The sequence below is a fragment of the Salvelinus fontinalis genome, chromosome 22 (assembly GCF_029448725.1).
Source record: "Salvelinus fontinalis isolate EN_2023a chromosome 22, ASM2944872v1, whole genome shotgun sequence".
Taxonomy (NCBI): Eukaryota; Metazoa; Chordata; class Actinopteri; order Salmoniformes; family Salmonidae; genus Salvelinus; species Salvelinus fontinalis.
The window spans coordinates 14524475-14552234 of NC_074686.1; the positions used below are offsets into that span (position 1 = coordinate 14524475).

At 44.5% G+C, this 27760-nt stretch overlaps 1 protein-coding gene across 4 annotated transcripts; it reads right to left on the reverse strand.

Moving 5' to 3' along the window:
* Positions 1-895: 895 nt before the first annotated feature.
* On the reverse strand, positions 896-27438 carry LOC129819912 (sorting nexin-13-like). Of its 4 annotated transcripts, none has more exons than XM_055876607.1 (26): positions 27262-27438; positions 17184-17296; positions 16899-17001; positions 16724-16813; positions 16082-16203; positions 15873-15994; positions 15609-15713; positions 14886-14974; positions 14492-14575; positions 14172-14310; positions 9516-9604; positions 9288-9387; positions 7634-7824; positions 7403-7510; positions 7129-7261; positions 6802-6839; positions 6428-6497; positions 5446-5588; positions 4845-4952; positions 4652-4762; positions 3625-3786; positions 2470-2541; positions 2200-2345; positions 2053-2121; positions 1856-1968; positions 896-1631 (listed from the first exon to the last, which is right to left on the reverse strand). In XM_055876607.1, the coding sequence occupies exons 1-26, from the start codon at positions 27271-27273 to the stop codon at positions 1396-1398; spliced, it is 2868 nt and encodes a 955-aa protein (XP_055732582.1). In that variant the 5' UTR covers positions 27274-27438; the 3' UTR covers positions 896-1395. The 4 variants fall into 4 exon arrangements, with proteins under 4 accessions (XP_055732582.1, XP_055732580.1, XP_055732583.1 ...); XM_055876605.1 differs by having other exon boundaries at positions 5440-5588; XM_055876608.1 differs by lacking the exon at positions 27262-27438 and adding an exon at positions 6148-6261 and having other exon boundaries at positions 5446-5648.
* Between the last annotated feature and the right edge of the window lie 322 nt (positions 27439-27760).

The window sequence follows — 27760 nt, forward strand, 5'->3', positions numbered from 1 at the left end:
TTCACCAACACTGTGAAGCCTAAGTTATATTGTTGCTTTGACAATGTCATTTGTGAAGAGTATTTATTTAATGTGATTCATTCAGGTAAACCCTGTTAAATGAACTATCCTATTCCTTTTTTTAAATTCAAATGAAAAATGTAACATTTAACAGTAAAATTATAATGTAAAAGCAGATGAGCTGGTTATACTCTTTTTTGCCATTTTCTCTTGTTTTGTGGTGGAAAACTGAGTGGGTTGAGCATAACACGTCAACCCGGTTACCCATAGATAGAAAGGCTAAAAATGTTTTAACAATTAATTGTTTTTTGTGACGCTGTCATTCAATTGCTCCTCCCTGTTGCACACAAGAGTCTTCCATTCCCCCGGTCACAAGGGATTTATGGCTGATTTAAGGTTAAATCGTCACCCTGTTACGGTCAACCCTGTTACAGTCAACCCTGTTACTTTATCTGGCACTTACATTTAGCATTTTTGTTTCTTCATTTTAGTCATTTAGCAGACACCCTTATCCAGAGCGACTTACAGGAACAATTATGGTTAATTGCCCTTGAAGGCACGGACAGATTCTTCACCTAGTTGGCTCGGGGATTCCAACCAGCGGCCTTTCGGTTACTTCCCCAATGCTCTTAACCGCTAGGCTACCTTCCGCCCAGTTATTTTTTTTCTTTAACCTCTTGAGATGGGAAACTATGCTTTTTATTAGGCTGAAAATATGCTCTTCATTAAATCTACATTTCTTTCCCACCAAATGACTCTAACCCAGCGTTTCCCAAACTTGGTCCTTGGGACCTTAAAGGGTGCATGTTTCGGTTTTTACCCTAGCACTACAAAGATGATTAATAAACTCATCAAGCTTTGATTACTTGAAATCAGCTGTGTAGTGCTAGGGGGGGGGGGGGGGGGGGGAAATCATTGTGAACCCAGGACAGAGTTTGGGAAACACTACCCAAAAGGGACTCATTACATGGAACGACCCATGTATTTCTCTATACATAGCTCTGCTCTCTGGTATCAGTAACGGAGATCAGCTGCTGTGTATATCAGAGCAGCTGTCAGTCTGACCACACATCTACAATAAAATAGTCTAGTAGGAAATAAAAAGTACAAAAATAAAATAAAACCCAAATGCGGTCTCTAAACTGTGCACACGAGAGGAGAGGGTGTGTGTGAGTGAGTAGAGGACAGTGTGAGAGGCATGTAGGGGAGAGGAGGGAAGAGTTAAGTGCTCGGATGGCCCAAAAAGCACCTCTTGACATAGAAAGAAGGACACGCACACCTCTTCTCACCAGCACACATACACACCCTCCCCACTACTCTCCTCCTCCCTCTGTTCTCTCACGGCGTGTGAGCGAGTGTGTGTCACCAAGTACCCTGCCCAATCCCAGTCTCCTGTCACCTCTTCAGGGAGGTGCTCTTGAGTTTCTGTGTGTATCTGGCTGTGCGCGGCGAACGGGAGTGCAGTTTGACAAACAGCTCTGGGAACTTGTACTGAGGGAACATGGTCTCCAGGAAACCTTCTAGCAGCACGTAGACCAGCCGTCGATTCATTGGTCCATGTTGGAACATGTCAAACACACGCAGGATGCCTTTACGAGTCGTATCCGCCCCTATGATGTGCTTCAACTCATCTAGAGGAGGATAGAGTGAGAAATTATGGATTAATAGTGAACAAATGTGTTCAGTCTGTCTCTGTGTGTGTGTGTGTGTGTGTGTGTGTGTGTGTGTGTGTGTGTGTGTGTGTGTGTGTGTGTGTGTGTGTGTGTGTGTGTGTGTGTGTGTGTGTGTGTGTGTGTGTGTGTGTGTGTGTGTGTGTGTGTGTGTGTGTGTGTGCGTGTGTGTGTGTATGCATTACCTGGCATGATTCCCAATAGGTTGGTCTTGGCGGCGACCCGTGTCCTCATGCGGATGTTCTTGTCCCGGCGGGGCGGAGACTCTGCTAGGATTCCGTTGGGCCAGTATGAATCCCTGCACAGAGACAGGACCACAGAGAGTTACCTTCTAACCAATCACACACAGCAATCTAATAGTGTGTGTGTCTGTGTCTGTCACCTGAACTTCTTGACGTAGTCTGCCACCTGTTCTGGAGCTGTCATGAAGTCCACATGATCAACAATCTTCCTGCAGAGACCAGAGGGGAAGAAAATACAGTCAGATCTCTGTATGTGGCACTGGTGAGTGTGTGTGTGTGTACAGTACCTGTTGATAGTGTCTCCGTATGTGGCTCTGATGAGTTGCTGCAGAAGGTTCTTGATGTTCCTGCGAAGCCACTGGTTCCTCTCCTTCAGGTCAAACACCTCATCCATCAGCAGCAGCATCACACGCAGGGGGATGTTATCATCCACCTGGAAAACACACCTCCCAAAGTAAACGTTATACCACTATATTGCTTTCACTAATTGAACATGTTCCAGAGGAGAGGGCCTATAAACTGGTGGGACCGTGTGCTAGTCGGGGTGTTGTACTCACGTTGTCGTCCAGCTGGGCTGAGACTCGGCAGTGCTCTGGGTCAACGTCAGACTTGGGGAGCAGTGGAGGCACCTGGACATCAGACAGTAGAGTATAGTCAGAGTCTGGTTGATGCATAGTCTGAGTATAATTAGTACATGGTCAGTCTGGTTGGACTTAAGGTTAGAGTGTGTAGCAAGACTGTTGAACATGGACTGTTTGATGTTGCCCCAGTTTCTCAGACATGCGTCCAATGTCGGTTATATAAGGTTGTAGCATAGGTAGTAGGCCTGTGAACGTTTAAATGTTGAGTTGGGATCCTTAACGTTAAGAAAAACCCTTACATGGACGCAGAAAGTAAACAGCATAGTGGGTCAATTTCCGCAACAACTAAGATCGTTGCAGCGCGAGGCTCAACTTCTCCTCTGTTTTGGTGCCCTGGCAACCACACTGAACAGCGTGAAGCGAATCCGTGCACATTCGCAGACACTGAGAGCCAAGTGTTGCATGTCACTCATCTCAGTATCCTAGCCTATTCATTGATGATAGGCCCTGCTTTACTGACGTTGTGAGACGTTGCAAGCCAAGAAATTGCGAGATACAGTTTTTGATTGCCGACAGATAGGCCTAGTGCACGGTTCTGCCTGGTGGCCGACCTGCCTAGACTGTGCCCCTCCCCTCTCTCTCCGTTCCTCGCTAGCTCGCTATGAAAGATGCAAATGTTTGTGTTCTCGGAAGTACCTCAACTAAGTCTCCTCTGTTCCAAAAATTCTGAATCTTGACACTCATAAATTGGAGTCGACGTGCAAGGAGTCAATTCTTTTGGAGTCGACACTCCACTACTTCATAGTTGTTAACATTTGGAAAAATGGTAGAGAAAGACAAGCGACAGCAGTGAAGACCTGTAGGGCAATACTTTGAGAAGTTAAATGAGAAGGAAATGTAAACTTTGTAAGGTGGAATTGAGGGACAGTAATGGTAGTACAGCTGCAATGCTTAACCATCTGAAAGGGACACACCGTGAGACCTAAACTGTTGCTGGCAGCAGCACAGCTGCATCGCGTGGAATTATGTGCATTTTCTTATCGTTTTAAACGGAAAACCAATATGATTTTTTCAGTTTAAACGTTAAGAAATGTTTTCGAATGTCACATCCCTAATAAGTAGAGTCCTTACCTTGAACATGGACTGTTTGATGTCCTGTCCCAGTTTCTCTGACATGCGTCCCATGTTGTCAGCAGCAGAGTTCATCCCTTCAGCCAGACTATCTGGCAGTCTCTTCACTGCGTTGGACACGTTACGCATCGAGCTACGCAAAGGGTTCACAAACGTATCCATCTGTTGAGACATGTGGCTCAGTTGGTAAAGAATGACGCTTGCAACGCCAGGGTTGTGGGTTCGATTCCCATGGGGGACCAGTATCAAAATGTATTCACTCACTACTGTATAAGAGCATCTGCTAAATAATGTAAATGAGACACACACAGACAAACACGCGACAGGTGAGTGTAGAGAGCGATGCCGTAGCTAAGCCACTTGAGTATGTACAGCTGGGCAACGTGAGTGTGTTTTTATATATAAAAATATATATCATCATTTAGCAGACACTCTTACCCAGAACAAGAGTGTCTGTGACAGGTTAAAGGAAATACTCATAGCCTGTTATACATTAAAGTATTACTAAGTTCATAGTATGTGAGGATCTTAAAACATCTAAGGTTAAAAAGATCATGCATTCAGTATTAGTTGATAGAGATTGATAACATTCATATAATTGTGTTAAAATCCGTCAAGCGTACAAAGGGTACGAATTGGGAGAGGAATGTGTAAACGTTATGTTGATGACTTTATTTTGTCGTGGGTAAAAGTGTTAATCTGTGATCTACTAAATGCTCTTAATCTATGAGCCTGAGATCGATTGCTCTGGTCTCCACTCAAGTTCCCGGGGAAATCGCCGGTCTTTTCTCATTGCACTAAAGTTTCAGTGAGGAAACAACACCGTATCACTCTGGTGATTATTTCTCCCCTTTTTCAGGGGCGTAACATCTGCTTACAGGAGCAATTAGGGTTAAGTCTTTTGCTCAAGGACACGTTGACAGATTTTTCACCTAGTCGGCTCAGGGACTAGAACCTGCGACCTTTCGGTTTCTGGCCCAAAGTTCTTAACCGCTAGGCTATCTGCCGTGTGTGTGTGTGTGTGTACCTTGCGTGCGAAGTCTCCCTTGCCCTTGCTGTATTGCTTATTCTCCAGGAAGTCATAGACATAGGGGACCAGAGTAGGACAGGCCTTCACCATCTCTGGATTCAGCAGCAGCTAACACAGAGAGAGAGAAGAGAGGAATGGGCATAGCCACGTAAAACAGGTATAGTAAAAATATAACAACACACACTCCTACCTGTAGGTATGCGTTGAGGTCTTTTTTCCTCTTCTCCAGGAAGTCTCTGTCCATGTTGTTGAACGTCTTCTTCCCTGGCAGCTTCAGGATCGACATCAAGTTCTCAAACTGGAATATATCAAACACACACATACATGCCAGGTTCCCAAAATGGAGGTACAACACACATCCATAGAGATGGGTGGAGGGTGCACTTGGACCAAAGTCTGTTTTTAGCATGGGCAGCACCATTGAGGCTTCCACCATTTTGAAGTAGTCAACTGGGTGGGACTTGCTATGGGTTAAGGCAGGATCACATCATTTCATCCAGGTAAGCAAAATTCCATAAGTGCAGGAGGCAGTAAATCACCAACCTTGGCTTTATACCTGTTCAGACTATACTCACTCCAGCACATTAGGTGGTGTTATGCACCTTTTCAGTTTATTTACAAACTGCCAATGCACTCTTAGAAGTAGAAAAAATGTACAACTTTAAAATGGAGATGCTGTCACAGAAGATGCGATTGCAAGGATAGAAGGTATGCCATCTTTCCATATCTATGTACACACCTTAGAAGTCAGAAGGACTCTGTTATAGGAACACGCATATATTTACCTTTACCTGCTCCGTGATCCTCATGTGGAAGTCGTGGAAGTCAGAGTAGCGTCGGTAGGTTTTCCAGGAGTCCTCGCTGCCGTCGTGGTTACGGCGGCACACAGTGATGGCGTAGAGGGCGTAGGTCTTGCCGTGGTCATTACACACCCCTGTAGCACCCAGCAGCCCCAACCCCATACCCAACCCAGCCCCGGGGAGACAAGCATCAGCTACTGATACACAGAGCCCAGGGGGAAGAGGAGGCAGGAGAGGGCGAGGAAGAGGAGGGATAGGGAAGGGATGCAGGAGAAAGAGGAAGCGCACAGACAGAGAAGGGGAATGAGGACAGATGACAAAAAGTAGCAAAGGAATAAGTGAAGGAAAAAGAGAAGAAATGGTAAAGGTGATGAAATAATGAAAGTGTAAAAAGAAAAGTAGCAGCAACATGAGATGGTAACATGAGTGATACAAGTTGATGGTTAACGTGAGGAGATGAGGTTACAGGTCAAAGGGTGATGGAGAGGGGAGGAGGGTGCTAGTCGGGGGAGTGGTCAGTAGTTCAAAAAGGCACACACACAGTTCTGGCCCTAAAAAAGTTACCCGTTTCACCGCTGTAAAATCTTGCCCACCCTGCACAACCAAAATCAATCGAAAACATCAAATGTCAAAACATGCTTGCTATTTTATCATCCAAGATACATCTTCCATGCCATAAATAATGGAACTCACTGGACTGCCGTCTTGTAGTGTTAGGAGACAACACTGCATCTAGGCTTCTTACAGCATCAAGGCATTTTGACAGGGTAACGTTTTTAAGGCCACTACTGTTGTACCCACACATATCTGAATGAAACCACATTAGTAGTCAGTAGTCACACATGCAAGTGAGAGGACAATGGTAGTTGGTTAACTTTCAGTAGCACACTAGCTTATAATACATCACATCCCACCACAGACAACACACTCATCTGACTGGATATCACAAGTCTGAATTCAAGTGTGTGAGTACCTGTGTCAGAGATGAAGGCGTGTAGCTGTATATTTTCGTCATGGCAGGAATTCGAAAGGTCATCCAGAGACTGTAAACAGTAGAGAGAAACAACCAATAAGAACCAGAGATACTGCCAATCTCTGGACTAACATCCAATCAACACCTGTGATACTGTTAATCCCTGTACTAACAGCCAATCACCAGCAGCGATACTGCTACATCGACCGCAGCAAAAGTCAACAATTTCCTAACAGTTGTTAAATCTTAACTCTATAGCAGGGTAGTGAACACCACTAGAGGTCCAATAATACCTTTTCTAAAAGAACTAGGGCTGGCTGTATTTAATGACTGCACTGAGCGCTGGTGTGTCTCAGGGACTGACGAGGACTTACTAGATTAATGCTTCCTGTTGGAGAACCGTTGAACGATTCTGTAGAGGAAGAGAGAGAAATAGTTTGAGATATAGGACAACAGTTTCTCTTCAAAGTCATGGGGAATGGGTTAGGCCAGGGGTGTCAAACTCATTCCATGGAGGGCCGTGTGTCCTGTTGGTTTTGTTATTTATTTTCAATAGGTGTCCATTTAAGTTCCTGACTAATCAATTACCTTCATTGATAAAAGGGAGAAGCAAAAACCTGCAGACACTCAGCCCTCCTCTCACCCCTGGTTTAGGGTTAAGCTATGCCTACAACGCACAGACATAGACAGACCCTACTAACCTCCATCTCCGTCATCTGATCCTCTATAAGACGGTTCTTTGAGCATGTCCAGTTCAGCTAACATCCTGATGTAGAGGGGACTCTGTTTGAACGACGGGTAGTACCTCTCATCACGAAGCATCATGTCATACACCTGCAACACACACCAGAACACATGGGAATACTTTATTTGGATCCACAACGAAGCATTGAGTACAAAGGTCTCAAATATGCTTGCTAGCTGTTACAGTCTCAGACAGTCTGATAAAAAGGTTATCAACTAACAAAAACACACTTTTCTCTGGATGTCGTCGAATATCTCTGGCGTGGGGTCTCCTTCCTTCTGTAGCTTCTCTCTCAGTTTGACTACAGACACCTCATCTACCTGCACCCTGGGGGACGCCTGGAGAGAGAGGGGAAGAGGGAGAAAGGGAGAGAGAGAGAAAAAGGTGGACAAAAGTTTAAGAAAATGTGTGGGTTTGTGCGCGTGTTGCGAAAGTGTATGACGTGAAAGCGTGTGTGTTACCTTATCAGACAGGTACTGTTCATAGACCCCTAGTGCTGCAGCCTTCAGCAGTCCTTTAGTGGAACCTCCCTTCTTTCCATCCTTCTGCCATCCCTCCATCACCTCTAGTTGTTGCTGGGCTGTTACTCTGTAGCCCTCCACTGTCAGCCAGAAGAACAGCTCTGCCTGGGCCCCAGCCGCCTGCATGTAGTCTACAGGAGAGGGTAGACGTCAAGGGTTAGAGGTAAGGATGTTCCTCTGTAGCCCTCCACTGTCATGCACACACATGCCTTCACACACAGTTTGTTTGCTGTTGTATGTGGTTTTTCCCGTGTCTTCTGTCTGTGTCTCCGTTTTGTCTTACATTGTTTTTTCCCCAACCCACGTCCCCACCGGAGACCATTTGACTCTTGCCAGGCAGTCATTGTAAATAAGAATTTGTTCTCAATTGACTTGCCTGGTTGGACACGGTGTTAAGAAACCTCCAAATGAGCTTCAATGCCACACAACACTCCTTCCGTGGCCTCCAACTGCTCTTAAACGCTAGTAAAACTAAATGCATGCTCTTCAACCGATCGCTGCCCGCACCAGCCCGCCCGCCTAGGATCACTACTCTGGACGGTTCTGACTTAGGTATTTGTAGTTGTCCACATATTCTAGGTGTCTGGTTAGACTATAAACTCTCCTTCAAGACTCATATCCAAAATTAATTCTAGAATCGGCTTCCTATTTCACAACAAAGCCTCCTTCACTCATGTTGCCAAACATACATTGTAAAACTGACTATCCTACCGATCCTTGACTTCTGCGATGTCATTTACAAAATAGCCTCCAACACTCTACTCAGCAAATTGGATGCAGTCTATCACAGTGCCATCTGTTTTGTCACCAAAGCCCCAAATACTACCCACCACTGCAACCTGTATGCTCTCGTTGGCTGGCCCTCGCTACATATTCGTCGCCAAACCAACTGGCTCCAGGTCATCTATAAGTCTTTGCTAGGTAAAGCCCCGCCTTATCTCAGCTCACTGGTCACCATAGCAACACCCACCCGTAGCACGCGCTCCAGCAGGTATATCTCACTGGTCATCCCCAAAGCCACACCTACTTTGGCCGCCTTTCCTTCCAGTTCTCTGCTGCCAATGACTGGAACGAATTGCAAAAATCACTGAAGCTGGAGTCTTATATCTCCCTCACTAACTTCAAGCGTCGGCTGTCAGAGCAGCTTACCGATCACTTCAGCTGCACACAGCCCATCTGTAAATAGCCCATCCAACCAACTACCTACCTCACCCCCATATATTTGTTTTTCTTCTGCTCTTTTGCACACCAGTATTTCTACTTGCACATCCTCATCTGCACATCTGTCACTTCAGTGTTAATTGCTAAATTGTAATTACTTCGCCACTATGGCCTATTTATTATTGCCTTTCTTCATTTGCACACTGTATTACAGATTTTCTATTGTGTTATTGACTGTACATTTGTTTATGTGTAACTCTGTTGTTTGTGTCGCTTTATCTTGTCCAGGTCACAGTTGTAAATGAGAACTTGTTCTCAACTGGCCTACCTTGTTAAATAAAAGGTGAAATATATATTTTTTAAGGTTCAATAAAATATAAAAACAACTCGGCTTGCATGACAGTGTTGTGTGTGTGTGTGGTACAGTACTAACCCATAAAGAATTGCAAGGCGATGTTGTGAACAAGGATGTGTTCCAGCGGTATGATGCACAGCTTGCCGAAATTAGCTGCTAGTTTTAGAGTATCCACTTCCTACAGCAGAGAGAGAGATGGAGATAAGGAGAGATAAAAAGCGTGAGAACGAGAGAGAAAGAGGTTTAGTAAGTGTATGTTAAACTCATTTTCACTGTTCAAACTCTCCATAATACCCCATGTCTGACCTTCCCTGACTGTAGCCTCTGTATCCTGGTCTCACAGACCTTCTTCACAAACAACAGACTGTTGATCTGATTCTTTATAACATTGATATCTGAAAGAGGGAGAGAAAGAGGGAAGGAATGGGATGGAGGGAGAGGGAGAGGAGAGTGGAATGAGAGATTAATAAATATATTTTGGGGGGATTGTATGTACAGTGGGGCAAAAAAGTATTTAGTCAGCCACCAATTGTGCAAGTTCTCCCACTTAAAAAGATCAGGCCTGTAATTGTCATCATAGGTACACTTCAACTATGACAGACAAAATGAGGGAAAAAAATGCAGAAAATCACATTGTAGGATTTTTAATGAATTTATTTGCAAATTATGGTGGAAAATAAGTATTTGGTCAATAACAAAAGTTTCTCAATACTTTGTTATATACCCTTTGTTGGCAATGACAGAGGTCAAACGTTTTCTGTAAGTCTTCACGAGGTTTTCACACACTGTTGCTGGTATTTTGGCCCATTCCTCCATGCAGATCTCCTCTAGAGCAGTGATGTTTTGGGGCTGTTGCTGGGCAACACGGACTTTCAACTCCCTCCAAAGATTTTCTATGGGGTTGAGATCTGGAGACTGGCTAGGCCACTCCAGGACCTTGAAATGCTTCTTACGAAGCCCCTCCTTCGTTGCCCGGGCGGTGTGTTTGGGATCATAGTCATGCTGAAAGACCCAGCCACGTTTCATCTTCAATGCCCTTGCTGATGGAAGGAGGTTTTCACTCAAAATCTCACGATACATGGCCCCATTCATTCTTTCCTTTACACGGATCAGTCGTCCTGGTCCCTTCGCAGAAAAACAGCCCCAAAGCATGATGTTTCCACCCCCATGCTTCACAGTCGGTATGGTGTTCTTTGGATGCAACTCAGCATTCTTTGTCCTCCAAACACGACGAGTTGAGTTTTTACCAAAAAGTTATATTTTGGTTTCATCTGACCATATGACATTCTCCCAATCTTCTTCTGGATCATCCAAATGCTCTCTAGCAAACTTCAGACGGGCCTGGACATGTACTGGCTTAAGCAGGGGGACACGTCTGGCACTGCAGGATTTGAGTCCCTGGCGGCGTAGTGTGTTACTGATGGTAGGCTTTGTTACTTTGGTCCCAGCACTCTGCAGGTCATTCACTAGGTCCCCCCGTGTGGTTCTGGGATTTTTGCTCACCGTTCTTGTGATCATTTTGACCCCACGGGGTGAGATCTTGCGTGGAGCCCCAGATCGAGGGAGATTATCAGTGGTCTCGTATGTCTTCCATTTCCTAATAATTGCTCCCACAGTTGATTTCTTCAAACCAAGCTGCTTGCCTATTGCAGATTCTGTCTTCCCAGCCTGGTGCAGGTCTACAATTTTGTTTCTGGTGTCCTTTGACAGCTCTTTGGTCTTGGCCATAGTGGAGTTTGGAGTGTGACTGTTTGAGGTTGTTGACAGGTGTCTTTTATACTGATAACAAGTTCAAACAGGTGCCATTAATACAGGTAACGAGTGGAGGACAGAGGAGCCTCTTAAAGAAGAAGTTACAGGTCTGTGAGAGCCAGGAATCTTGCTTGTTTGTAGGTGACCAAATACTTATTTTCCACCATAATTTGCAAATAAATTCATAAAAAATCCTACAATGTGATTTTCTGGATTTTTTTTTCTCATTTTGTCTGTCATTTTAAGTGGGAGAACTTGCACAATTGGTGGCTGACTAAATACTTTTTTGCCCCACTGTGTAAACTCAGCAAAAAAAAAAACGTCCTCTCACTGTAAACTGCGTTTATTTCAGTAAACTTAACCTAGCGGAACCCCTCGCCAACAGCCAATAAAATTGCAGGGCGCCAAATACAAAACAGAAATCTCAAATCAAATTTCTCAAACATACAAGTATTATACACCATTTTAAAGATAGAAATCTCGTTAATCCAGCCACAGTGTCTGATTTAAAAAATGCTTTACAGCGAAAGCTCCACAAACTATTATGTTAGGTCACCACCAAGTCACAGATAAACCCAGCCATTTTTCCCACCAGAGAGAGGAGTCACAAAAAGCACAAAGAGATAAAATTAAATCACTAACCTTTGATGATCTTCATCAGATGACACTCATAGGACTTCATGTTACACAATACATGTATGTTATGTTTGGTAAAGTTCATATTTATATCCAAAAATCTTATTTTACATTGGCGTGTTAGATTCAGTAGTTCCAAAACATGCAGTGATATTGCAGAGAGCCACATGAATTCACAGAAATACTCATAATAAATGTTGATTAAAATACAGCTATTATACATTTAACTTTAGATACACTTCTCCTTAATTCAAACGCTGTGTCAGATTTTTTTTTAAATTACGGAAAAAGCATAATCTGAGAACGGCGCTCAGAGCCCAAACCAGCCAGAGAAATCTCCGCCATGTTGGGTAGTCAACATTATTTATATATAAATATTCACTTACCTTTGATGATCTTCATAAGAATGCACTCCCAGGAATCAGTTCCACAATAAATGCTTGTTTTGTTCAATAATGTCCATCATTTATGTCCAATAGCTTCTTTTGTTAGGGTGTTGGTAAACAATCCAAAAGCGCGAACTGGTCCATTCGGACGAAACGTTCAAAAAGTTATATTACAGGTCGAAGAAACTTGTCAAACTAAGTATAGAATCAATCTTTAGGAGGTTTTTATCATAAAAGTTCAATACTGTTCCAACCGGAGAATTCCATTGTCTGTAGAATTGCACTGGAACGAGAGCAACCTCTCAAGTGAAGCGCATGACTGAGAACGAGGCTGTAAGCAGACCCCTTAGTAAAACAGCTCCCATCCGGCCCCCCTTCACGGGAGCAGCCTGAAACCACGTTCTAAAGACGGTTGACATCTAGTGGAAGCTTTAGGAAGTGAAAAATAACCCATATCCCACTGTGTATTCGATAGGGGTAAGTTCAAAAACTACAAACCTCAGATTTCCCACTTCCTGTTTGGATTTTCTCTCAGGTTTTTGCCTGCCATGAGTTATGTTATACTCACAGACATCATTCAAACAGTTTTAGAAACTTCAGAGTGTTTCCTATCCAATACTAATAATAATATGCATATATTAGCATCTGGGACTGCGTAAGAGGCAGTTCACTCTGGGTATGCTATTCATCCAAAAGTGAAAATGCTGCCCCCTATCCCATTAACATGTGTAGATATTTGTATGAACATAACAAGATTCAACAACTGAGACATAAACTGAACAAGTTCCACAGACAGGTGCCTAACATAAATGGAATAATGTGTCCCTGAACAAAGAGGGGGGTCAAAATCAAAAGTAACAGTCAGTATCTGGTGTGGCCACCAGCTGCATTAATTACTGCAGTGCATATCCTCCTCACGGACTGCACCAGATTTGCCAGTTCTGTCTGTGAGATGTTACCCCACTCTTCCACCAAGGCACCTGCAAGTTCCAGGACATTTCTGGGGGGGAATGGCCCTAGCCCTCACCCTCCGATTCAACAGGTCCCAGACGTGCTCAATGGGATTGAGATCCGGGCTCGTCGCTGACCATGGCAGAACACTGACATACCTGTCTTGTAGGAAATCACGCACAGAACGAGCAGTATGGCTGGTGGCATTGTCATGCTGGCTGGTCATGTCAGGATGAGCCTGCAGAAAGGGTACCACATGAGGGAAGATGTCTTCCCTGTAACGCACAGCGTTGAGATTGCCTGCAATGACAGCAAGCTCAGTTCGATGATGCTGTGACACACCGCCCCAGACCATGATGGACCCTCCACCTCCAAATCGATCCCGCTCCAGAGTACAGGTCTCGGTGTAACGCTCATTCCTTCGACGATAAACGCGAATCACCCCGGGTGATAAAAAAAAAAGACTCGTCAGTGAAGAGCACTTTTTGCCAGTCCTGTCTGGTCCAGCAACGGTGGGTTTGTGCCCAAAGGCGACGTTGTTGCCAATGATGTCTGGTGAGGACCTGCCTTACAACAAGCCTACAAGCCCTCAGTCCAGCCTCTCTCAGCCTATTGCAGACAGTCTGAGCACTGATGGAGGGATTGTGCATTCCTGGTGTAACTCGGGCAGTTGTTGTTGCCATCCTGTACCTGTCCCGCAGGTGTGATGCTCGAATGTACCGATCCTGTGCAGGTGTTGTTACACGTGGTCTGCCACTGCTAGGACGATCAGCTGTCCGTCCTGTCTCCCTGTAGCGCTGTCCTAGGCGTCTCACAGTATGGACATTGCAATGGCCACATCTGCAGTCCTCATGCCTCCTTGCAGCATGCCTAAGGCATGTTCACGCAGATGAGCAGGGACCCTGGGCATCATTCTTTTGGTGTTTTTCCAGAGTCAGTAGAAAGGCCTCTTTAGTGTCCTAAGTTTTCATAACTGTGACCTTAATTGCCTACCGTCTGTAAGCTGTTAGTGTCTTAACAACCGTTCCACAGGTGCATGTTCATTAATTGTTTATGGTTCATTGAACAAGCATGGGAAACAGTGTTTAAACCCTTTACAATGAAGATCTGTGAAGTTATTTAGATTTTTATGAATTATCTTTGAAAGACAGGGTCCTAAAAAAGGGACATTTCTTTTTTTGCTGAGTTTACTTTATGGTAAAAGTGTGGCGTCATGCATGCGTGTGTGTGTGTGTACCGTCTCCTGCGGTGTCCAGTGATCGTAGGTGCTGTAGTTCCTCCAGGGCCTTGTCTTTAACAGCCTCCAGCTCAGACACTTTGTCTGTCAGCTTCAAGATGTTCATAAATGCCTCGTAGTTACAGCTAGAGTCCCGAATCTACACACAAATGCAAACACGCACGCAGGCATACACACACACGTTTATATAACATTTATATCAGTTGTATTGATAAAAGTTATTGATCTCTACAAACCTTCTACAACTGGTTGATCAAGTGGTAATATTGATAATGATTCCAATAACGATATTGATTATCAACGTGATTACTGATACTGACCATCCAGATAACAAACTGGTTGATGTAATCAGGATCACTCAGCTGGTTGACCAGGGGAAGGAGAACACCTCGCGCCAGAATCTCCTGGGACATGGACACAATCAAATTACATCACATAAAATATTACTTCATGCCATTTAGTAGACGGCTTTTATCCACTTACATTCATGCGTGCATAGATGATGTATGGGTGGCCCCAGCGGGTATCGAACGCACAACCCTTGGTGGTGCAAGCGCCATGCTCTACTGACTGAGCCACTCAGGAGCACACATCACACTCAATTTCATGTTGGTGTGTGCGTTTCAGTGTGTGTTTGTGTCACAGTGTGAGTGTGTGCTTGTCTTGTGCATGTCTGCTTGAGTGTGTGTGTATGTGCGTGTGTGTGTGTCTCACCCTAAGGAAGTATCTCATGTTCTTGTTGTGGAAGTCTCCAGGAGGTAGTAAAAGGTAGAGCAGCACCTCACACAAGTCCCTCAGGAACCCTGACACAGAGATACACACAGAGACGTCAGTACCTGAATGTCAACATTATGATGTATACTGAGTATACCAAACATTAGGAACACCTTGCTAATATTGACTTGCACACCCCCTTTTGCCCTCAGAACAGTCTCAATTCACCAGGGTAAGGACTCTACAAGGTGTTGAAAATATTCCACACGGATGCTGTGTCAAGTTGGCTAGATGTCCTTTGGGTGGTGGACCATTCTTGATACACACGGGAAACGGTTGAGCATGAAAAACAAACCAGTGTGCCTGGCACCTACTACCATACCCCGTTCAAAGGCACTTAAATATTTTGTCTTGCCCATTCATCCTCTGAATGGTACACATACACAATCCATGTCTCAAGGCTTTAAAATCCTTCTTTAACCTGTGTCCTCCCCTTCATCTACACTGACTGAAGTGGAATTAACAGGTAACATCAATAAGTGAGCACAGCTTCCACCTGGTCAGTCTATGTCATGGAAAGAGCAGGGGTTCTTCATGTTTTGTAAACTCATCGTATACACACACACACACACACACACACACACACACACAAAGTTGCTTCAACTTCCTTGTTGAGGTGCAGCGTGTGAACCTTCTTCGCTCTAATGGGAAGTGTGTGTCTACCTTCTTCATCCTTCAGGGAGGTGCAGACCACGTCTCTGCAGACGTTCCTCTCCATCTCTACCTCCGCCTCAAAGAATGACTCCACCATCTCCTCCGACAAGTCCCCTAGAAACACATCATCATCACCACAAACATCACCTTCATAATCATCATCATCACCTTCAACACAATTGTCATCACCACAATTAGCACCATCAACATCACCACAATCATCATCATCATGTCAGAGAGAGAGCATGTATGTCGGTGTGTGTGTATTCGTACTCTGTTTATTGTCATCCCTGCGCTCCAGTCTGTCCTGGGCCTTTCTGAAGACTCGGAGGTGAGTAGCGAAGTCATCCACGAGTCTGGTGGTGAAATAAGGCTGCCAGTCCACCTCTTTAGACCTGTATTATAATAATAATAACACACTCGTTATAGAGAAGTAAGGAACGCAGTAAATCACCAGTAATATAGTAGTAATAGAATGTTACCGTGTAGAGAACTGGACCAGAGCGTTCTGGACAGTCTGTCTGATTTCCAGCAGGAAAGACTCATCCTCACTCAGAGTGTAATACCAATACTGAATATAATCTCTCAATGCAAACTGGATGACCTGGAGAGCGAGAGGGGGAGGAGAGAGAGTGTGAGTGAGAGAAACTGGCCAGTCATTATTGTAGGTGAGAAGCCCATTTTCATTAAACCCACAGTGGCCATACAGAACACAAGAGGGAGTTAGACAACGCAGGACCCCACCCACACACACACACAGTGACATCTGCAGAGAGACAGTGGGGCTGCTGATCCAGGCAGGTCATGATCTAATTAGGCTACTTAATGACATGTCCTCACTTTATCTGGCTGCTATAGCAACTAACTAGCACTTCAGTGGACACATTTCAGTCACAGCTATCATTCTCTAGGACTAACAGAGGGAATATGTCTGTTATGTTCAACAGACACATACATCTACATTGAGATAGTTGCAGACTAAAACTGGTGACTAGGCTTCAATCATAGTTGTATAGACAGAACACAGTAAGCAGAAAGTATCTGTGTCAGCAGGCTGTGTGTCAGCACTGTGCTCCCTCTCTGTTTTTTTTCACTTGCCCATCCTTCATCCATCTGTTACTTACCTGTTGCAGAGGCTCGTCTATGTAGTTGGAGCCAGTCAGTCTCCTGTCTATCTTTATAGGCTTCTGATCCAACCTCATCTCATCCAACGTCTGGGGGGAAAGAAAGAGATGGAGGGGAGAGTCCTTATTTGTGTGAGTGTGTGTTGGTGAGTGTGTGCATGCGTGTGTGTCATACCTTCAGTATACCCGTTTGCGTGGCTGGCAGGTAGGAGTGTTCACACTTCTCTAGATGTCTCTCTGAGTTAGTCTTCCCAAACAACAGAGTTACCGCAAAACCACTGGAGAAGGAGAGGAAAGAGGGAGAAGAGTGGAAGGGGGAGGAGAGGAAGAAAACAGGTAAACCAGATTCATTAATAATCTCAGTAAAAGCCTATTGAAAGCTGGGATACAACCAAGACAGATCATTTCACATAAACACATCTATAAAGGACTTAACTTCAAACAGGTTTTACACACTTACCCGCCTACAACGCAGCAGATATAGAAGGCCAGGTAGAAGATAGCGAAGGGTCCGAAAGTGATGAGGAACAGCACCACTCCTAGACCCCCCCATCCCCACACAGACAGACTGGCCTGGAGGGGGGAGGGAGGGGGTTAACATATAGCAATCACCCACCTAATTTCACATTTTAACTGTGGCAGTCTAAGGCACTGCATCTCAGTGCAAGAGGCGTCACTACAGTCCCTGGTTCAAATCCAGACTATATTACATCCGGCCGTGATTGGGAGTCCCATAGGGCGGCGCACAATTAGCCTAGCGTCGTCCAGGTTTGGCCGGGAAGGGCCGTCACGGTAAATAACAATTTGTTCTTAACTGACGTGCCTAGTTAAATAAAGGTTAAATAAAATATAAAACATTACAGAAAGTCAGATCGAGAGAAAGCGAGAGGGAGAGAGTTTCTCATCCTCAGGTTTCCTGTTATTGTCAGAGCAGGAAAAAGAGAAACTACCTGCTGACCTCACTGCTAACATCGCTAGCTCTCTCACTGCATCCTAACCCGATCTCACACAGCCTACAGCCTAATGCTAGCAAGCTAACTGCTAATGCTAGCACTTGCATTGCAATCTGTGACCTAGCTAAGAAGTAAATGCGAATGACATTTCAGTTGAAGGCATTCAGTTTTAAAACTGACTAGGTATCACCCATGTAGACTAGTTGTTTGACATATAGACTAAGTGTATAAAACATTAGGAACACTTTCCCAATATTGAGTTGTACACCCTTCTTTTACCCTCAGAACAGCTTCAATTTGTCAGGGCATAGACTCTACAAGGCATCGAAAGCCTTGCACAGGGTAGCTGGCCCAGGAAACTGTTTAGTGTGAAAAACCCAGCAGCGTTGCAGTTCTTGACACAATCAAACCGGTGCGCCTGGCACCTACTACCACACCCTGTTCAAAGGCACTTAAATCTTTTGTCTTGCATATTCACCCTCTGAAATGACACACACACAGAGAGAGCCGCCCTGCTGCTGACCCACTGATCACTGATAGTGATCAGGATAACGCTGTGAGCTGTCTGTCTATCAGCTCAGGTCATTTACATTAGATAGTGGCTGAAGGACGAGAACCATCAATACAGGAGGAAGGTTTATAAAGACAAACTCAGCAAAAAAAGAAACGTCCTCTCACTGTCAACTGCGTTTATTTTCAGCAAACTTAACATGTGTAAATATTTGTATGAACATAAGATTCAACAACTGAGACATAAACTGAACAAGTTCCACAGACATGTGACTAACAGAATTTGAATAATGTGTCCCTGAACAAGGGGGGGGGGGGGGTCAAAATCAAAAGTAAGTCAGTATCTGGTGTGGCCACCAGCTGCATTAAGTACTGCAGTGCATCTCCTCCTCATGGACTGCACCAGATTTGCCAGTTCTTGCTGTGAGGTGTTATCCCACTCTTCCACCAAGGCACATGCAAGTTCCCGGACATTTCTGGGGGGGAATGGCAGAACACTGACATTCCTGTCTTGCAGGAAGTCACGCACAGAACGAGCAGTATGGCTGGTGGCATTGTCATGCTGGAGGGTCATGTCAGGATGAGCCTGCAGGAAGGGTACCACATGAGGGAGGAGGATGTCTTCCCTGTAACGCACAGCATTGAGAATGCCTACAATGACAACAAGCTCAGTACGATGATGCTGTGACACACCGCCCCAGAACATGACGGACCCTCCACCTCCAAATCGATCCCGAGTACAGACTTCGGTGTAACGTTCATTCTTTCAACGATAAACGCGAATCCGACCATCACTACTGGTGAGACAAAACCGTGACTCGTCAGTGAAGAACACTTTTTGCCAGTCCTGTCTGGTCCTGCAACGGTGGGTTTGTGCCCATAGGCGACGTTGTTGCCGGTGAGGACCTGCCTTACAACAGGCCTACAAGCCCTCAGTCCAGCCTCTCTCAGCCTATTGCTGACAGTCTGAGCACTGATGGAGGGATTGTGCGTTCCTGGTGTAACTCGGGCAGTTATTGTTGCCATCCTGTACCTGTCCCGCAGGTGTGATGATCGGATGTACCAATCCTGTGCAGGTGTTGTTACACGTGGTATGCCACTGCGAGGACGATCAACTGTCCGTTCTGTCTCCCTGTAGCGCGGTCTTAGGCGTCTCACAGTACGGACATTGCAATTTATTGCCCTGGCCACATCTGCAGTCCTCATGCTTCCTTGCAGCATGCCTAAGGCATGTTCACGCAGATGAGCTGGGACCCTGGGCATCATTCTTTTGGTATTTTTCCAGAGTCAGTAGAAAGGCCTCTTTAGTGTCCCAAGTTTTCATAACGGTGACCTTAATTGCCTACCGTCTGTAAGCTGTTAGTGTCTTAACAACCGTTCCACAGGTGCATGTTCATTAATTGTTTATGGTTCATTGAACAAGCATGGGAACAGTGTTTAACCCCTTTGCAATTGATTATCTTTGAAATACAGGGTCCTGAAAAAAGTACGTAAATTCTTTTGCTGAGTTTAGGTATTGTTTTCTCACTTTGACGCATAACAATAGACTAGTGCAAAGTCTGCAAACCTGTATATCAGTAACCAACACACACACTACTGTTAGATAACCAACTACCTGACGAGACACTACCAATCGTGTTATATCAGTATTATATTATATCAGACATACGATCAGCCTGTCACATACCATGCTGGACCAATCTAATATCAGTGACATATCATGAGCCAATCGTATATCAGTTTCCATTGGCCAATCAAACCACCGACATTAACTTCAGTTGACTTTAATCTTTTACACGAATGACCAGAGCCCATCGTTGAGAAGAGACGGGAGAACAAGGAGCCAGATGTTTCACCGGATGTATAAATCTAAAGCATCTGGTTAGAATTCCCACTACCCACCAAATATGATGAGGAGAAGAAGCCCAGTGGCCTGCAGTGGGAGAGTATGGAGCGAGATGAAACTGGGCCAACATTCTGCAGATTTTCTCATCGAAGAAAAGCCCAACCTCAACACAGTTTTCTATTCCCAAAACTACAATCTGTTACAAACAGAGCGCAATAAGTTTTGTAGGCGTGACCCTTTACAAAAATGTTCAAAATCGTGTTGTTTACAAGGAGGGAGAATTTGCACACTTTACAGATTAGGTGTAACGGAAATATACAAATACACGCTAGGATCTCGCTAACTCGTGTTTGGCTCTGGCCACCTCCTTGCTTGTTCTGCCCACTTTGCTTCATTTGATCCATTGAAAATGACACAGACTAACTCTTGGGTTAGTTATAAATATCTTTGGTAGAACCAGTCCGACTACAGGGTTTTGACTGGATGGGATACAGCCTTTGTCAGATTTGACTTTTCGTAGCAGGTTAGAACTAACATAGCAGGTTAGGAAAACTAGGTTAATGTTAGGAAAAGGGTTAGTTAAAATGCAACAACAAAAAAATAGTGACTTCAATTTAACAAAACCTGTATCCCTTCTAGCCATGACCCGACTAGAGTGCAGCAGACACTTAGTAGACTAGTTGGGAACATGACTCAGTTTGTCAGAACCATAGCAACAGTGTTCTAGAATGTGTTGAAACATGGCCACTCCTCTTTCACAGCAACAATAGGCCCTAGTCTAAATCCTATTCATGGGTTGCACGTTTCGTCAAAACATTGTTTTGAAAGTTTGTTTTAGGACTAATGCCCAGCTGAGCATTTAGTCTCAATGGGTGCTGATTTGGGATGCACGATATATCGGTAAGCATATCGGAATTGGGCGATAATCGCTAAAAATGCCAAAATCGGCAGCGGCCCGATGTCTAGTTTAAAGCCAATGTGCAAAACCGATGTCAAAGCTGACATGCATACATATATAAACGTAGGTATTTATTTAACTAGGCAAGTTAATTAAGAGCAAATTCTTATTTTCAATGATGGCTTCGGAACAGTGGGTTAACTGCCTTGTTCAGGGGCAGAACGACAGATTTTTACCTTGTCAGATCGGGGATTCGATCTTGTAACCTTTCGGTTACTAGTCCAATGCTCTAACCACTAGGCTACCTGCCGCCCTGTATATAGTGCTACACGTGCAACACAGCATTCCTAACCTAGCCCACAATGTCTGCTGTGTGGATCGAGCAGTCAACAAGTCCAGCAGTCATTTAAAAAGAGTAAGAACATTTCAGCGAGAAAACTCAAAGGCCAAATCCATTAAAGCCAAGATAATGGAATTCATTGCGCTTGACAATCAACCGTTCTCTGTCGTGGATGTTGGTTTTCGCCGACTGGTCGGACACCTCAAGCCCCAGAACACACTACCAAGTAGGCAATATTTTTCAGATGTTGCCCTACCGGAGTTACACAGTATTGTTGAAACTATCATCTATGAGCTACTTGCTATGGGTGTCACTGCTATTAGGTTTACGACTGACATTTGGACCAGCGATGTCAGCCCCATGAGCATTATGAGTCTGACAGCACAGTGGTCGACGAGGATTACGTACTGAGGAAAGCCGTATTGCATGCGCAAGAATGTGCTGGTTCTCATTCCGCTACTGCCATTTCAATGGCATTTGAGAACATGTTTGAAACATAAACACTCCTAGATCCATTCGAATAACTGACTGGAGAAATAATCTCAACTGTGTCTGCAGCAGACATGATACCCTCTGTCATGGCATTGAAACGCCTGCTCAACAAAAAATACAACACAGACCGTGGGGTTAACTTGGAAAATTACTCTACTAGAGGCTGTGAACAAGCGATTCGGTGGTATTCTCTCTGAGCCTCTACTGTGTCGCCACCATGCTTGATGCTAGGTACAAGGACCGCTACTTCGATGTAGACAAGGAACAGGGTTTACCTGAAATGTTAGACAGCTGGACAAGATGGAAATGGACACAGTGACAGTGCGCACCGAGGAAGAGAGGCCACGGACAGACAGAGCTGAAACTTCACTGCTTGACATGTATGATGAAATCCTGGTTGAGACTGAACAAATGAACAACGAAACAGCACAGCAAGTGAGTGAGTGAAAGAAATAGGCTTTAATTATGTTTCTGGTAATGGGGACATACGTAAATGGCAACAAAATAACTTTTTGGTCAGTGTTTGTGTTTCAACTATTTAACTGTACTAGAATGCTTAAAAGGACGGTAACTTTTAAAATATCGGTATAGTTCTTTTTGGCAAGGAAAATATTGGATATCGGTATTGGCCAAAAATGTCATATCGATGCATCACTAGTGCTGATGAAGATTTAGGGAAAAGTGCATTACTGTGGCTTGGAAACACTGACATTTCAAAAGGAGGCAAATAATTAGTAGGAAAAGCTTTTGTCATCATTGTTATGTCGCCAGATTTCGTTTTGATACAGTATAACTAACTAGCTAGCTAAGATTGAGGGGAGAGCACATTTCCAGAGGTCAGGACACTCACGCTTCTGTGTTAAGCTGATGGTGGTGTTGAGTACTGCAGCAGTATTACAGTGATAAGGACACACACTGGATATGGATTGACCTTTTCAGGGGTCAGGGTGATGGTGTTGAGTAGTACAGCAGTATTACAGCTATAAGCGTCACACTAGGCAGGAGCCTGCAGCAGCATACTCTGAATCATTCCAGCTTACACAGATTTAACATACACCATCTGTTCCAATCAACCACGCTGGATAGAGCCGGGCTATCCCTTACACAACTTTATATCACAAACAAACGCATATTAGTGCGCAAAGTCGCACACTGTACAAGTGCACAATACACACACATAGCGTTTCCCCTCGCTCACATAATGAAACAGGCTTGTCAGTCCCTTGCTGCTAACACATTCACCTGAGAGTAAACAACAAAGTCATCATGGCCAAATAACAACACATGGCACTGACTGACTACTGCAGGTTATTGACCTCTGTGTTACACAGCCTATTACATTACATTATTACAAACAAGGGAATTTAGAAACATTAGCTTGCACCATACGTATACTACAGTAGCTAAGAGGATGGGCTGTCACAGCTAGGCCTATATTTCAGGCTAAATCGCAAATTCTTCCTAGACTAGCTCTGGTGAGAAGCAGCATACTAGCCGGGTATCATCTGAGACACAACCTACAGAATGTTACTCAGACACCCTAACTGAGGAATGAACATTATACCGCAAACACTCTTGATTGTTAGACCCGCCTGGTATTCAGTCAAGCAGGGTCTTTATACTACTAACAACAGCAGGGATAAGGAGGTCTCTCCTCATTCACGAGGTGCCTGGCTGCTAGCAGACGTCCTTGACTCGACTCATAAACACCCGTAATGGTGTTAAAGGGCCCATATGAGCGGGCCTGGGCTAGGGTTATCAGAGCACCAGCGTCACAGTGGAGCCGCCAGGAAACAATCACCGTCTGAATATAGGGACAGACAGGTAGGCCAAATTATGATATGGCTACTGGCTAGCCCCCTCTACTTTGAAAGAGGCTAACCTTATCAGGGCTACAGACAGACAGACAGAGAGGGACTAGTGGGAGAGAATACAAAACGACAGCTCACCAGCCACAACAAAACAACTCGTCACAAATGATGCTTGTCTTCTGTGATCATGTACGGTAGCAAGAAGGTTCAGGAAAACCATTCCAACAGAAAGGGCTCAGATGTTTTAATAAAACTCCTCTCTGCCCACCATAGCCTCAGACAGCTGTGAAGAGTCTGCCCTATAGCTGCCTGTAGTCATGCCTGGCTGTCCTGTCTTTCATACACTCCACTGTATAATGTCCACCATTCAACACGACAGTCCTCCCGGGACCCTAATCGTCCTCCAATGACCCAAATTAAGAAGAAATAGTGTGCAAATCTAGATGTATTCTCATAACTCGCAACCCACCTCAAGTGCCCAGGGCCCACTTTGGCTCCCAAACCATAGTTTAACAAACCCTGCGCTAGGGTTATTAAACCACTACAGGGTTAACTTCTATTACTTACAGACTGAGCTACCTGACCCACTACTCCACTGACTTAGAGAGCCTCCACTCATCAGTATACTACTGTACAAGACTAGACTACAGACTAGTGGAGACTGGAGAGGATGACACAGGTGTTCACAAACACAAACTATCACAGGACAAGAGCTGAGGGTTCCATACAAGAGCTGAGGGTTCCATAAAAGAGCTGAGGGTTCCATAAAAGAGCTGAGGGTTCCAGACTGAAGCAGCACAAAGCATTCCTTGTAGACTCCCTAAAAAAGAAAATCAGTTGTAGGACATTGCACAACTCCCTGCCACATGAAGTTAGCCCATGCCCAGTATGTCAGTGAGGCAGGCATACAGGTTTCACTTCCCTCCCTTACCACAGCCCCTGTGACCAATGGCAGTGACTGAGGGGTTAGGGGGTAATCAATCAAATGTATTTTATGAAGTCCTTTTTACATCAGCCGTTGTCACAAACTGCTATACAGATAATCAGCCTAAAACCCCAAACAGCAAGCAATGCCGATACAGAAGCACAGTGGCTATGAAAGACTCACTGGAAAGGCAGGAATGTAGGAAGAAACCTAGAGAGGAATCAGGCTCTAAGGGGTGGCCAGTCCTCTTCTGGCTAAGAGGTCAGGGGTTAGCAAATGTATGTTTCAACTTTGTCTGCAGCACAGCCCCCTTGGCCCCCAGGACAGTCAGGAGTTACTGACATTGGGCAAGGGGTTAGGGTTTAATGAGTGAGGGGTTAGTAATTGAGAGATTAGCTCAGCACATTAAAAAGCTCTCCCCTGAGAAAGTGAGTGGAGCTCCCAGAGGGGAGTGAGGGAGCTGGGCTGAGCGGGGCTGGGAGGCCTCAGTCAGGCCTCAGTATGATGGATACTGGGCTCCGTGCTCCTCCTGCTCCCATAGAACTGCACTGTGACCTGGGCCAGTTAAAGTTCCCTATTAGGGTGACCTTAGATTGATGCAGGCCGCGCGTGCGTGCGTGGCGGAGCAGTTCTGATGGACTGACGCCTCCCTGTCACTAAGCCTTGATTAAGACATACTAATGAGATTTAGCTGTGAGAGAAACACATATCCTTGAGGGTGCATATTACACTGTAAGACCAGTTACTCCACAACAGCCAGCTCCCTTCAGTCAGGCTGGCTATTGTGCTCCAGGTTGTGTTCAGGTTGTGACTGGTTAACTCTAAAGGTTAGAGACAAGAATGCTGTTTTATACTGGGGTGTGATAACTAGCACAACACAATGCCCTCTTTCTTCCATAACATCCCAGATTAACTGGAGACAATGTGCCATGTCAGCCACAACTTAAACTTACCCCAGTGAGGTCATATAGACCTGCAAGTAATCAGAGTTAGGGGGCAGCGGGTAGACTACTATTTAGAGCGTTGGGCCAGTAAATGAAAGGTTGCTGGATCAAATCCCCGAGCTGACAAGGTAAAAATCTGTCGTTGAACTGCCCCTGAACAAGGCAGTTAACCCACTGTTCCCCGGTAGGCCGTCATTGTAAATAAGAATTTGTTCTGAACTGACTTGCCTAGTTATATATATATATATATACACACACACACACATACATATATACACACATACATACATACATACATACATACATACATATATATATACACACATATATACATGTATACATACACATTAGGAGAGTGACTGACTATAAGCAGTTGAGCTATAAAATACCTCTCCCAGCAGGGACCTAGGAGATATAGTCTAACATTAGATTAGGCCTACCACACCGGGCAGAGAGACACACACCATAGGTCTCCAACATAAGAAGGGCCTTAATACTAGGGTAAAACTGTTGGATATTGACATGGTAGGTAGGCCTAGTTACCAGAGAACTGTAGGGGCCTATATAGAGAGAGTTGCTTTATAAGCAGTTATAACTATATTACCGGCAAGTAGTCTAGTCAAACAGACCAGGCTCAATGGGTGTAGAGCATTATCTTTAGATAAAACCCTTGGAATGGAAAACACTGTCAGTTGAGACAATACAGATTAGAGTAATGAGAAGTACTGCTGAACTAACACAACTCCCAATTCCACATGACAGGCAGTCATATGTTCTTCACACATCCATTTCAGACACTGGTCTGATCTGGATAGAAACTTGACTAGCCCCATTTAAAGGAACAGGAAGTGGTGCTGGATAGAAACTCTTACTTATTACCACTTTGATGAGAACTGTAGCTACTTTACATGTAGCTAGCTAGCTAAATTAAACACCATAGGAAATGTAGTTGCAGCCGCATAGGCATAATAGGAACACATAGCTAGCCTAGGTAACAGATTATGACAGAAGGTACCAGAAACTTGACTGGTGACAGTTCCAGGGGTAAGCCAGATAAATGTAATGATGGGGGCAGACAGACTAAACGTCACGTATTTACCAAAATGTAGCTGGCCAACATCAAAATGGATGGCTAATGTTACACACTGAACAGGGCAAAGCAGTAACAAGTAACTACTTAGATAGCTGTAAGTTGGTCAAATATGTCAAATCAGAAAGACACATAGCTAGTTAGCTAACCCTGATAAGGTTGTGCTATAACATTAGTTAACGTTACTAATTAACATTACTAAAGTTAGCTAACGTTACTAGTATTTAGCAGGCTAAGTTATATTGCTAGGAAGCAAATGGGGCAATTGGCATCGATGTTGCTAGCCACCTAGCCCAAGAATGTACTATTGAATGGGCTAGCCACCACCTAACTAGCCAACTAGTTAATAACTACTTTGGGACGCGCACATTCCATTCTCACCTGAATCAGTTGAGCTGAAGAGATTCTCCTGTTAGCAACGTCGTTACTCATAATAATGTAAACGCATAACGTTGGTTATTCCACCTAGCCAGAGAGCTAATTCCAGCACGGTATTGTCACCAAGGATAACTTCAGCTCATCGTATTAGCTATCTAATCCTGGACTAATTGACAGAGTAAGGAGGGGGTTTTTCAAAACAGACAAGCCTGTCGGTGCTCATCGTCCAATGTTTACCTGTGGTCGGATGCTAAATTGTTAGCTAGCTGTTTGGCTGCTGTCACTCAACGCTGTCACTGCCCAGCGCGGAAAACAAACTATAGACTCGCCGTGAAGCGAGTATGAACTTACCTCTGCAAACATCGTTTACAATGTTGTAGATGTCGTAGCTTGGGCTAAACCCGCCACATTGTACAAGGCACAAATATATGGATTTTCTGGTTTAAAAGCGGTTGTATCTCCACTCTCCGTAGTCTCTTCGGAGAGTCGCCATGTTGCACAAGCTTTACGTCTCGGGCACCCCTTTTCTCGACGTCGCTCTCTGATTGGCTGAAAAGGGTTATGATGCCAGCAACACACCCGTGACTGGGTGTTGTTGAATTCTACAAACATTCTCATCTACTACTTTAACAATTGCGACTGAGCCAAATACTTTCTCTGAAACACATAATCAACATTTATGATTGTATGTTATATTCGGTGGGGAAAGTTATCTTAGATTGTTTGCTACTGTTTTGCAGATAGGCGGGCCCACAACATTGTTTGATGGACTGCATACACGACAGCTGCCTATGAAAATGTAGTAAAGCCTATCTCTCTCTCAACATAAAATCAATTAAAGTTACAAATA

What these genes read in the sequence shown, in the direction of transcription:
- LOC129819912 (XM_055876604.1), bottom strand. An exon ending in ACCAGTTTGTTATCTGGATG is followed by an intron (nt 14,311 to 14,491) that starts GTCAGTATCAGT and finishes ATTTGTGTGTAG; the next exon opens with ATTCGGGACTCTAGCTGTAA. An exon ending in CAGCCCAGCTGGACGACAAC is followed by an intron (nt 2,346 to 2,469) that starts GTGAGTACAACA and finishes TGTGTTTTCCAG; the next exon opens with GTGGATGATAACATCCCCCT.